General features: G+C 44.4%; 1 protein-coding gene across 1 annotated transcript in view; it reads right to left on the bottom strand.

Moving 5' to 3' along the window:
* The window catches only part of exoc4 (exocyst complex component 4), a 111012-nt gene that overhangs the window by 68998 nt on the left and 28217 nt on the right, over window positions 1-13797 (bottom strand). Inside the window, exons 9-10 of the mRNA XM_056424727.1 lie at window positions 11513-11658; window positions 11187-11275 (exon numbers count right to left, since the gene is read on the bottom strand). Of these exons, the coding sequence (XP_056280702.1) occupies window positions 11187-11275; window positions 11513-11658 (235 nt within the window). The remainder of the gene's footprint in view (window positions 1-11186; window positions 11276-11512; window positions 11659-13797) is intronic.

Genomic DNA, 13797 nt, shown 5'->3' with positions numbered 1-13797 from the left:
GAAAACAGACGCTGCAATGAATAACTGTCGAGATTCAAAACGAGTCGAGAGTCTGATACATTAACAATTGAGCTGTGTGTGTGTATATATATATATATACACTACCGTTCAAAAGTTTGGGGTCATCCAGACAATTGTGTCTTCCATGAAAACTCACTTTTATTTATTAAATGAATTGAAAATTGAAAAGAAAATATAGTCAAGACATTGACAAGGTTAGAAATAATGATTAATATTTGAAGTATTAATTTTGTTCTTCAAACTTCAAGCTCAAAGGAAGGCCAGTTATAGCTTATATCACCAGCATAACTGTTTTCAGCTGTGCTAACATAATTGCACGGGTTTTCTAATCAGACATTAGTCTTCTAAGGCGATTAGCAAACACAATGTTCCATTAGAACACTGGAGTGATAGTTGATGGAAATGGGCCTCTATACACCTATGGAGATATTTCATTAGAAACCAGACGTTTCACCTAGAATAGTCATTTACCACATTAACAATGTATAGTGTGTATTTTTGATTAATGTTATCTTTATTGAAAAAACAGTGCTTTTCTTTGAAAAATAAAGACATTTCTAAGTGACCCCAAACTTTTGAACGGTAGTGTATGTATGTGTGTGTGTGTGTGTGTGTGGGGGGGGGGGGGCGTGAGTAAGAAGTTTGCTTACAAGATTCAAGGCTCTGTGAGAACAATGTTATCAACTTGCTGACGTTCCCGCAGCCGAAATGAGGTGAGACGTGGGGTCGAGGGAACAGAGTTAGTTAAGTGTGAGGGAAAAAAAATGGACGGAACTTCAAAGCAGACGATCCGAGCTCCTCGGATGGGTCTTGAAGGAGGCACGGCTGTTCACGGTTGTTCACGCTTGTGCGTTCAGGACTGGGGAGATTGCAGTTGGGCACAAAGCCCCGCGCCGCTGTTTTCTCCAGGTTCATTTCTATGTCCAATACAAACTTGCAAAGCTCGCGTGATACGACACAAAGATACTCCACCTGAGTGCGGGAGCCTTTTCTGCATTACCAGCGCCGCCAGCCTTGCATTCAAATGCATATCAACCCATTGTTCCCTGCGCCGGGCTCCATAATGCATTTCTAATGGAACAAGTTTCCTTTTGAAAAGTTTGGGAGACAACACTCTCCGTGTTTCCTATTAAAATGGCGAGGGAAGCTTTTCACTCCATCCAAAAATGTTAAAATCTAGGGTTTCTGATTCTGGTTTGTTGCCGTGAAATTCGACTGCACGGTGAGCCCACAGACGCGCTGCAAAGTGGAGACGGAGAGGAGGTCCAATTCACTCAAACTCTCTCTCTATCTATCTATCTCTCTCCATCCAGTCATCCTTATTTTAGTGCCAATTCAATTAAGACTCAATTACAGGATCCTAAACAAAGCTGCCACCAACGCGCACTCCTGCTGATCCTCTCTCCCTCCCTCCCTCACGTTCTCCATCACTCTCCATCTTTCTCTCTCTCATATATATATATATATGAGAATAAATATATATATAGTCATATATATATTTATTCATATATATATATATATTCATATGTATATATATATTCATATATATATATTCATATATATATATATTTAGATTTATATATAAATATATTCATCAACGTGTAAAGAGCTAGCTAAACTTTAGTTTTCTTGTCATCAACCGTCAAGTCACCATGAATAACATCAACATGTCACAGACTCTGGTGGAGTTGGCATTACCGGTGGGCTCCAGCAACCACGTCGAACTGGCAACTACACACAAGCCCACACACCAAATTAACTCCCATGTATGTATTCCTGATGGCAGTGACCAATTTAATTTCATGCTCTAAACATCTGCATCCGTGTCAGACAAAGGAGCGAGGAAGAGGCCTCATTGATCCGTGGGGTCTGGGACCAGCTGCCAACAGGGCATCGCACTGATGAATATTAAATAGGCTGCCATTAATATGCATGGGATTCATCAGAGTTGTCTAGACGTGACAGGGTGGCTCCGGTTTCAGGTCGGGATGCCACCAAACTGCTGCCAGTCGCCTCTCCAAACAATTTGTAAAAAAAACGCCATTTGGTTTGCATGCGTGCGCTGGAGTTTTGGTCGGAGCTCTTTGGATGGGAGTCTGTGCTTTCCAGTCCCTTGGTGTGTGGTCTGATCCAGGATTAGTGGGAGGGGTATGTGGAGGTGTGGTGCTCAGTGGGACGGCAACTGAAAGCTGGAAAGGAAGAGGCGACGCATTCTAATGTGGCCAATTCTGCCGGAAATCCCCCTGGAGGACCACCGCACCGCATTTTTTTAAAGCGTTTGCGTTAATACCAGGTGCATCCTGGTGATACAAAGCAGTGTTTATCACCAGTAATGGCCTGAGAGAGAGAGAGAGAGAGACATAGACAGAGACCCCTGTGGAGCCTTTGCATGGGCTCCCCAGCCCACATGTAATCAAGTCAGGCAGTGACTTAGTGAAATTGCATTAGCTACACTTTCATGGGTTTGATGAGAAACAGGTTTGATCCGGAGATGAATTCCGACCCGGCCCAGATTTAGGAAGGGAGAGAGAGAGCGAACGTGCGATGCCTTCTTTGACACACTCCGACGTCTCCGGGGACCGGAGTGTTTCTGTATGCACCTGCGAGTGTGTCAGAGGGAGTGCGATGAGGAAATCCAGAGAGGCGGGCAAAGGAACAGACATAATCCGTAATTTGCAAAGAGTCCAAACACTCCAGATTCCATATCTGAGGGTTTGTGTGCATGTAATACCACGTACGTAGCAACAGATGACAATGAAATGTACTTTTTTTAACGTCTTTGTATTTTCGCTTGTAGAGCCCTTTCTAACTGCGGTTTCTTTTCTTTTTTTCAAAGCCATAAAGATGTATTCGGACAAAATGTTCATATCGAGAATCGAGATATCATGTTTGACCTCCCGTTTGAATAAATGTTCGAACAAGTTGAGTTTAAAAAAGAAGATGATATGAACAGTTTCTACCATGTCTATATGCCAATATCAATCTTCGCTATGTACAATATAGTCCCACTTTAGGACTAATAAAGAAATATCTTACAAATAAATTTGTACTGGTCCATATAACATTGGTCTTTCCAATATCCAGTCGATATTGGCGAGCTGAGTTTGTGTTCATGTCGACTCCAGATCATCCAAGACGCTCTAGCTGCATTCTGATTGGGACTGCAGGAGGGCAGCCGTGTGATTGGTGCAATTGAGGCCCAATCACACCCCACACACACACACACTCACAAAAGTAAAAACAACGTGCTGTGCCGTTTCAAGACGACACGAGCGGAATTTAGAAGTTTACATTTGATGGGTGGGATCCTACAATATCTGGACGTCTCCACGGTGCGTACAGTCGCTGGAGGCGGAGCTCTCCCTCTGATTGAGGCGTCTAATCCGCGCCGTTGGCCAGCGCTGCACATTTCGTGCTAAATTGTGCAAAAAGAAAGCAACATGTATAATAATCCAATTTTCAACTTCAATTACCTCGTTTGTGAGTAACCGTTACGCAATGAAAATGAGTTTGTGAATGATCAATGCCCAAATGTATCCTTCGTGCACAGTTGGGATACATTTAAGTGTGTGTGTGTGTGTGTGTGTGTGTGTGTGTGTGTGCGTGTAAAAGAATCAGACTGGCAGTCGGCCGCATATTCCCCGAGATGAAACCTGCCGATCTAATAAGAACGATTTCCGTGTCAATAATGTATAACTCCCTGGTCAATTCCAGGCATCCCATTCCACTCAGACAGTCTTCATGTCCGATTAGGTCTTAATGAGAGGCTTCTATTATTAAAATTAATTTGATGGGATGGTATCTGCTGCACCACCAACCGGGAGATCAAAGCCGTTCCTTCGCCGAGAATAAACGCGATAAATAAATAACGGTATGAATAAATTCAGGTGTAAATCGAGTTGGATTACTTATTTAAAAGCCTCGCTGTGGCACACAATGTGTCTCCGTGGTCTTAAGTTTAATGAATGCACATCTGCCAGCGGTGGGAAGACAATAACGCACCTCAGAAATAACTTTTCAAGTCACGTACGCCGTTCCTCTCTCAAACTTCAGCGATGACACTTCAGGATCAATAAGTTGGCGAGTAGTAGCAACGTTGGGGGGGGGGGGGGGGAAAGCATGTTTTTTTTTTAATCTGAAATTTCGGGCTGCCCTTTATAATTCTATCGTATTTTGAGGAAAACCAGCATCGCCCCACTCCCTCTAATCACGAAGGGTTAAAAAACACTCTTGAGCCACGGGGGCTCACGAACCGGTCAAACCGGAACAAAGAAGGACGACGTCGGCGTGTTCGAGTCCGTGTGTGAGAGTGGATAAAGACCGAGAAACACTCGTGCCGTTTCATCTCTGATTGGAACCCAGCAGGGAATCCGGCGGCCCGTTGCACACACCTTTTTCTGCTGCCGCAAGAACCTGTTGCATGCTGGGAGAGCAAGAGGTGGGTGTGTATTCGTCTGGCTGGTGGAGCTGCTCCTGTGCCAGTTCCTCCACAGCCGTGTGTCCCACGTGCCCTTCTTCCTTCCTTCCGCCCCTCGCTCCCTTCTTATTATTTGTCCATCCCTCCATCTTCTGCAATCAGCAGGTCTGAGATTAAAAGTAAACACCGAGGTGACAGTCAACGCCGCCGATAAAGACGCCGCTAATGCCGAATAAAATTAGCCTCGGGGTCGGGAAGACGCGCCGAGCTCTTCCTCTCTGATTAAATGTCTGCACCGTGTAAACGAGCGCGACCTTCTCCTCCTCCCGTCACTCCTAGCCTTCCCGCTTCAACTTCCTGCATGAAATGTCGCCCGTGTCGGTTCGTCACCTCTCCAGGCTCCTCGTCTTGATGTCATGTGAACATCTCAGCACTAACTAAAGGTGCGTTCACACCAAAAGCGGAACTATTTTTCGCGTCGCCCAAAACGCGTGAGTTCACTCGCTCGACCGTTCACCGTGTTCTCGAGACGCTCCGCGAGGGGCGGGGCTTAACTCCGTTATCATTTCCTTCATCCACCACGGAATAACTAACCACTAGTTCTGCTTTATACTTGTTGAGGACGTCCCACACACTAACGCCCTCGTGTTTGGGTTCATGACATTAATATAATATATATATTTATACATGACATCACCCGCAGGCTCACTGAGCTCGGTCACTTTCACCGATGAAGTCACTGTTACGTCTGGAAGACTTCCGCTTCTAAATATCGCGTCTATCGCAGCCACACGCGTTGACTTTTCATGGGATTCGGTCGCGCGAAAAAATAGTTTCGCTTTTGGTGTGAACGCACCTTTAGGCTTTCTTGTTATTTATTTTTATCTCAGAAGGAAGAGTTTCCTCCTCAAAGGTTTACGTTTAGATCGTGTGACAATATGCTTCCTTATAGCTTGCAGATATTTGCCATATCTGGGGTTCAGAAGAACCACAATTACGAACCGCTGTGTACGAGCACCGGTTCTGGAGAAAACTCCGCGGAGTAGCTTTCGGAGAGGCGCACACGCACGGCAGCAAGCGCGTCGATAACGACATTACGGTTCTCGTGTACTTTCTTAACCTTTCGTGCCAGTAAAGCCCAAATCGAATTGGAGTCAAATGCTGGCAACTCGCACGGCATTTCCCACACGCTCTCTAATTTCAGCAGCAGAGCTATTGTAATGCGATCGCAGATGAACCGCAGCATCCGCATCTGCGCGCGCATCTTGAAAGATGAGGGCGGGGGGGGAAATCGCATCGCTAATGTTTTAACCAATCGACACCTCGCTGGAGTCGATGTACGAGCAAATTGAACACGGCGAGCCCGAGCGAACGCGCTTTAAATAAATAGTGAAAGCCGGGACGTTCTGCCGTGGTGGGGGGGGGGGGGGCATGCCCGTTTCCCACGATATTCAGAGAGGGCTCCGGATTTGCTTTCGGGCCGAACACAAATAAAAAGCTTTTCACAGTAATGGCCTGTCAGGGAACAGAGGTAGCTTGCATTTTTATCTGCACGCCCAGTTGTGTCGCTGCTGGAACAAAGCGATTCCTGAAAGGTCTGGCAGCGGAGCAAGAGGGGGGGGGGGGGACATGTCAGATTCTAATGGCATTCCTGCAGGGTGCAGAACTCAGGTGGAGACTCCGCCACAACGTACCCGTCAATTACAGCATGTCGGACATGTCGAATATGACATAACTTGGCATGCATGCGTCATGTAGTGTCTGTCCACACACACACACACACGCCTGGCCACGATGAAAGCCCTCATCAGTCATTGATGTGACAACATGGCTTTTCTTCATCACTCAGCTTCAAGGGTACTGTTGTACTGGGAATAATGGCCAATTAAAAGGCGGCTTTAAAAACTACAATTGTCAACCCGAGGCTATTCAGTGCGTAGAGACACGTTGTCATTTTTTTAACCTTGTTCTGTAAGACAAGGCGATGAAAAACAGAATCTTCTTAGAGATCCAGAACATATTTCTGTCCTGTTTTTAATCAAAGTATTTTTCTAGATTCTCTTCCCTTGAACACTGGGATATCGTTTCAGAAATTTCAAAAAAACAAGGTTGTGAATTGTTAGTAATTACAAAATGATCTTTTTAATATTATATTGAATTTGATCTGCTCAACAGTTTTGGAAGAGAACATTTTGAGATAAAAGTGGTGCTTGTCCACACGTTATGTCGTCTTTGTGAACCATATTACTCTAAATAGACAAATAATTATGTTTTTGAAAAGCAAGAAATAAAAATACAGGGCATCCAACATGGCAAAGCAGGCGTCTTCGACATTCCAGGGTCATAATCCTATAATAATTGGTTTCTTTACCGACAGAGTTGAGGTCCATCTGAGGCTCCGTTATGAATATGGTAAATCATAAGTGTAAGGTCAGTGGAAGTCAAGTATTGATCACTCGACAAGATGAGCGAACAACCATTATCCTTGAATTCTGGCAACGGATGAAGAGAATTAATTAGTGGAAAAAGAATCATTTCAATGGCGAGTTAGAGATTTTACAATAAACTCATCTGAAAGTGCTTCTTTGACGTAGCACGAGGTTAGACCTTGAAAATATCGGCTAGTTTACTCAAGCGAGTATTTAAAATTGAGCGGAGGAGGGGAAGTGATGTCTCTTTAAAATGCCACCTCCAATAACCTCATCATCATTCTGAAATGTCACAGCCTTTCCAACCGCACTGCGTTCCACCAAGACAACCCCGCTTCATTCAGTCGGGCCAGAGTGTGTAACTCCCCTTGGCAGGAAGCGGCTGTTGACACTTCAGTCGAAACGTGGCAATCGACATCGGCTAACCCCACCCCTGATACCCCCCCCCCCCCGTCACCTCCACCCAGGTCTCCCATGAGACATTGTTTTCCATTTGCACCTCTCTCCCCCCCCCCCCCTCATCGGTGTACAAAATCAGCTTGACAAGGAACACCACTCTTCTTCTTCTTCTTCTTCCTACTCCTCCTCTTCCTCCCCCCCACCTCTCTGTCCTACCCTCCTCCCCCTCTGAGTAGGTGTAAAAGGTGTGGGCAGAGAGCTGTTTATACCGATATTGTTTCCCGGGGACTCGTCCAGACGAGGTTATTTGAATATCAAAAGAAAAGCAGGGGGACGTGTGAAATGGATTTGGAAGCGAGACGATTGTGAATACATCTTAGGAGTCGAGTGAGGTCAGAGGTGGGAGAGAGAGTTGTGAATGGGAGTCTTGTGTACACGCCTGTAGGGAAAGGGGGGGAGTCAGAAGTGTGTATGTTGGTTTACGCAAATATCAAGGGCAAGCGTGAAGGGGGTGGGGGGGGGGGGTTACTTCAATTGTGCTTCAGGGCACGAAACATAATGAACGTCTGCAACACAAAGAGAAATAATAATAAAAAAGGGCCGCAAATGCATTACTCACTCAGCGTGGTGCATTGTTTATTGGGAAATATTCCCACTTCAACTTCTAAATGACCACCGGAGTCATCCGCTGCCTCCACACGCGCGATAGCGAGGCAATCAAAAAGGGCAGGGGGCGTGTTCGCGAGACGCGTGGCGGTATACGGGGGCGCGGTAACGCGTCTACAGCTGGAAAAGTGTTATTTTCATAATTTATTCATAGGGCGCGTGATTGAATCTGGATGGGCTTCTGTGATTCTAGAGGAGTGATTTGCCAAGGATACAAACACACGCGCAGACCCTCCGTGCACGTGGCCGCAGACGGCGAGAGACGAGCACTTTATACACGCTGCAGCCGGCGGTCTCGCTGCATACGTTCAGAACACGGCCCAGATGTGGCCGCATATGGAGCCGTAATAAAGTCTTTAGATGAAGCGTTGGATTAATTGAAGCGTTGGAGACGTGCTCCGGTGGAGAAGGCGAGCAATTAAGTCCCCCGTGTGCCGGCCGGCGTGTGCGAGGCCTGCGACTGGCGCCCGTGTAGCCGCCCGTGCACGTGTGTCATGATATATGGCGAACAACACGAGACGTACACTACCGTTAAAATGTTTGGCGTCACTTAGAAATGTCTTTATTTTTCAAAGAAAAGCACTGTTTTTTCAATAAAGATAACATTAATCAAAAATACACACTATACATTGTTAATGTGGTAAATGACTATTCTAGGTGGAAACGTCTGGTTTCTAATGAAATATCTCCAGAGGTGTATAGAGGCCCATTTCCATCAACTATCACTCCAGTGTTCTCATGGTACATTGTGTTTGCTAATCGCCTTAGAAGACTAAAGTCTGATTAGAAAACCCTTGTGCAATTATGTTAGCACAGCTGAAAACAGTTATGCTGGTGATATAAGCTATACAACTGGCCTTCCTTTGAGCTTGAAGTTTGAAGAACAAAATTAATACTTCAAATATTAATCATTATTTCTAACCTTGTCAATGTCTTGACTATATTTTCGTTTCAATTTTCAATTCATTTGATAAATAAAAGTGAGTTTTCATGGAAGACACGAAATTGTCTGGATGACCCCAAACTTTTGAACACTAGATGTATATTTCAGATATTACAGATTAATTACAAACTCATTACAGATATGTGGCTGTGGGGAGGTTATAAAACCATTCCACGTTCAATACAGACCACTGCTGCTCTGATTCTGACTTAAAGATCTGGGAAACGGAACATAAGAGGAACAACCTGACATATGGGAACCTCTCCAACGTGAATTTTTTTTATTTTTTTTATCAGTATGTCGTGTAATTCACAGAAGTGCAGCGAAAAAAAGAAAAAAAAAGGCTTCTGTTAACTTTTTCTATTTCGTGCATCCTTCTTTCTTCGGCAATGGTGCGTAGATGCTTTTACGACCAGCAATCAAACTCTTATTTCCGAGACCACGGTGGTGAGCGTCCGAGTTAATAACTATGTTGACTTGAAGCAGAACATTGCGGGGAAAAAAGAAAAAATAAAGAGTTTAGGAAACTCCAAGCAAGAGAGGAAGAGCCACGCATGACTAAGCTTTAAGTGTTGAGTGTAATCCCACAGCCAGAAGAACTCATCAACTCAATCTCTCGTTTCTAACTCGTTTTCTCTCCCCCCTCATCCCTAAAGTAAGTTTAATTTGAAGAGAGAAAAAGAAAGTCCCTTTCCACACATTCTCAATACATATTTTTCTAATTTCTTCCTTCAGAAATCTCCTAATGGCTTCTTCGCTGGACCCTGATGAAAACAATGACTTTTAACCTCCCCCATCCTCCCTCGCTCCCCCCCCCCCCATCCCCCCGGTCCTCTCCCGCCATCACAGTCGACTTATTCCACTTTCTAAATGATTTCTCACTTCTTCAATCTCTTCGCAGCCATTCAGGCCCCAGCCCGGGCTTGTGGCCGGCGCTACACATTGTGACAGGTGAAATGAAAGCCCAGAGAAATCTCATCTTCTTATAAACGCTTCGAGGCGTTCAATGAGCCAGTCAAAAAATATATATATATTTTTTCACCACTCTTCCATCCGAGACGCCGGCAGATGGAAGAAGAAAAAATGAGAGAGAGGGAGATGTTATTTGAAGAGCATTGGGGGGGTTTTCCTTTATCCACAGTTAATCAGCGCTGTTCTTTGGGTTGCCGGGGGGAACGGAGGCGGTACCTTTTGCATACATTTACAGATTAGCTACTGTAGGAGCGTCAGAACCTCCATCTGCATTGAAATGTCCTCTAGAGTTGTTTTTGTTTATTTCTAAGCTCAGTGACAATATAAGCTTAATTAATAAAACATTATCAAAGTAGTTAACCTAAAATAGTCATAATTAGTTCTGCAGATATTGTCAAAGGATCAGATTTCGGTGCGTTATGGCGTAGTTTCGGTGTCAGTCATTCTCCCATCTTTTTCCATTTCATCCAAACAATGCCAAGAGGAGCTGGGTGTGAAAGAAGGAATAGTAGCAGAGGAACAGCGCCGACAGGCTCTGCTGATTGAAACCTCAAGGTCACCGGCAGAGAAAAGAGAGCCGAGAGAGCCGAGGCAGAAGCAGCAGCTGGAGCGCCGCTCCGCCTCTCCAGGGTCTGGCTGGGCGGCGTGTCGCCCAGAGAGCTTTTCAAGGCCTCTCGTTCGGGGCGTGTTCTGCAAAGTCGCCCTGCTTCTCCGCCTCCGTCAACGTTTTCCTGTCGTCCTCCTTTTCTTTTCCGAAGACCCGCAACGTGCCCTTCCCCGCCCGGACCTTTTGTTTCCCGCTGCTCCCTCCTGCTCTCGTTCCGCCTCTCCAAATCCCTCCATCAAGTCTCTCTCTCGCTCCTGCTGCCGTTCAAAAAGGAAAACATCTTTTCATAAAACTCTCGACTCATTTATCCGTCTGCGTTTACCGTTCTCCTGCATGTTCAGGAAGCTCGAAGGTCTTTTTTCCCCACTTAGATCTCCTATTACTCGACCCCTACACCTCTAGCCTCCATACCTCCCTTGTTTCATCCTTTGCTCTGTGTTCCAGCTGCTCTTTTCTCTCCTGCTTTATCCAACCCACACCTCAAACGCTGCCCCAATTTATTCCCTTTTTCTCGGTCGGCTCCTACTTTCCATTTTTCTCACTCTCCTGTCAATACTTTTCACACCTTCTGCTCCTTCATCTCACTTCCCCTTCGTTCATCTCTCCATCCATCCGTCTACACTTCTCCGATCCAGCTGTTCGGGAGTCTTCAGTACACCCGGTACTCACTCTCTCCCTCCCCTCCATTTCTCCGTTCATCCCTCTTTCCCCCCCCCCCCCCCCCGTCCTCACCTTGTAATTCGCCACTCTTGCTGTAGAGTTCTCGCCTCTGCTCTCTCAAGTAGGCACTCATGCTGATGGCATGGGAAGAAGATTCAAACCTGCGAAACACACAAAAGGTTCAATACACAATGTAACAGGAAGCTAAAAAAATATATTTTCAATGAGCAATGGCCTCGAGAGGTTGAATACAGCAAAGTCGGGACAACTCATTTTCGTAGCCTAAAATAAAGTTTCCATGTAAGACTTCTCATGTGTACAGGATGATTTATTATGAATTAATTGATCTTACGCGTTGGGTAAAGCACAAGGCGGTGAGCAAAGAATGGGATTCTTACTTGAAGAGCGACTGCTTGGCTCGCTGTGGTTTCTTCTTGGAAAAAAAGGCAGCAAACTCACTGCCAGTGCTGGCGTAAGAGAGCTGGGCCGACGGCTCGGTGGCACTGCGGCTGTTCTTCACGTCCAGATATTCCATGAGCAGAACCTGAAACGGCAAACAGAGCACAAGGCTGAAAGACATGAAGCAGAAATCATGACGGGAGATTGATGCTGGGTCACATGGGGTCGATCTAAGTGCATCCTTAGTGCTTCTTTGTAAGATATAGATCTATAGATCTACACTACCGTTCAAAAGTTTGTGGTCACCCAGACAATTTTGTGTCTTCCATGAAAAATCACACTTTTATTTATCAAATGAATATAAAATGTAGTCAAGACATTGACAAGGTTAGATATAATGATTAATATTTGAAGTATTAATTTTGTTCTACAAACTTCAAGCTCAAAGGGTTGTATAGCTTATATCACCAGCATAACTGTTTTCAGCTGTGCTAGCATAATTGCACGGGTTTTCTAATCAGACATTAGTCTTCTAAGGCGATTAGCAAACACAATGTACCATTAGAACACTGGAGTGATAGTTGATGGAAATGGGCCTCTATACACCTCTGGAGATATTTCATTAGAAACCAGACGTTTCCACCTGGAATAGTCATTTACCACATTAACAATGTATTGTGTGTATTTTTGATTAATGTTATCTTTATTGAAAAAACAGTGCTTTTCTTTGAAAAATAAAGACATTTCTAAGTGACCCCAAACTTTATATAAAGATCTATATCGATGTATGTCTGTTTCTTTTATTTTCTGCAAACTATTTAAAAGGGGACACAAAATAAATGAAAAGTATAATACAAATAGTTTGGCTACAAATTAATACAAGCACCTCTAAGTTGGTAACACTTTGCTTTCAAGTAAAAAAGGATTGGGTCACGGTCCAGTAGATCCAATGAAATATTATAAAAGCCACAAGTAATAGGTCCACTGACACATAATGTGGTAGTTCAAAACACAATCATAACAAAGTACAAAGCTTCAATCTCAATTATCAGTTGACTTAACATTGTAAAGCCATTCACTGAGGCTACTTTAATGTTAGTCCCTCATTCATCACATTCATAAGCTTCCTGGTATTACACCTTCCATAATGTAGCATGGAGGCTTATTAATGACTTTAAAGCTCCCACACGATCATATCCTAGAAGCTCAGCCCGCCTGCTCTGTTCACCCATCAACTTATTCATGTGGACCTTTTTTTTAACGGGAAGACATTTGTGCAGCCGGTCTACTTCTAGGGGTATAGGTACAAAAAGAGAAATACCCATATTTACACACATTAACCGGATTATGTTCACTCTTTGTAGAGCTCGCTTAAGCTCATGAGCCAATTATGTGACCTCTCTCTATCCAGGGTCACTTAAATTCTATTTTAATATCTGTCTCTCAACTGCTTTTTATTTCTTTATTTTTAACAGTTCTTGGGCCACATTGGGGATAAAAAGCATTATTTTGCCATTCAATTTCAGATTTCTTCCAAGACTATTTTATAGTTCAAAATCAGATTGGATGTCAAATGAAATAAAAAATGCCCTCGTTCAGCAGAGATACATCTTTAGAAGATCAGATTTGGACACCAAGCCAATACTGAAGAAACAAAAGAAACTCCAAACTTTGAGATGTAAAAAGGCCACTGGTCCTTCTCGCTGTGAGAACTTTGTGACCTCATCCCTGACCTGTCGACATGATCCATGGTGAAATCCATCACCGTCTTATCGCGCTTCATAAAAATCTTATCAACTTCTAACAATAGCCGAGGACAAGCATGTTGAAACTGTCGGCAGACAGAGAAAGTGAACTTCCTCTACTTCATCATCTGTTGCTTTTCATTAGCTCTCATTTTTCAAAATCCCGTCGTGCTTCATCATCTCTCATCTCTCACATTTCTATTTTCTCTCTCTTTCTCTCTCGCCCTTCTTTATTCCTCTCTCCGTGTGAATACATGTGTTCTAAAATAGCCTCCCATATCTAATAACTCCATAATTTAGCAGGGCCATTTAGCCTGTGCGTGTGTCGAATTGTGAGGCGCCATGTGGGTCGGGCCAGAATGGGACGGGAGTAATAGCCGAGCAGATGGAATCCATCCCGACCGTAATGATGTCATTAACGCCGCGGAGAGCTCCCCCCATCGTGCACGGGAAAGCCATGCGAGCGCCGACGGTAATTTGGGCGCGCTCGAACGTCCATGCAAATGCACAGCCATTAAAAAGAATAATACTTAACCAGG

The sequence above is a fragment of the Pseudoliparis swirei genome, chromosome 10, assembly GCF_029220125.1.
Source record: "Pseudoliparis swirei isolate HS2019 ecotype Mariana Trench chromosome 10, NWPU_hadal_v1, whole genome shotgun sequence".
NCBI classification, from domain to species: domain Eukaryota; kingdom Metazoa; phylum Chordata; class Actinopteri; order Perciformes; family Liparidae; genus Pseudoliparis; species Pseudoliparis swirei.
Note: the sequence above shows the minus strand (reverse complement) of the source record. Positions and strands in the feature narration are given on the sequence as shown.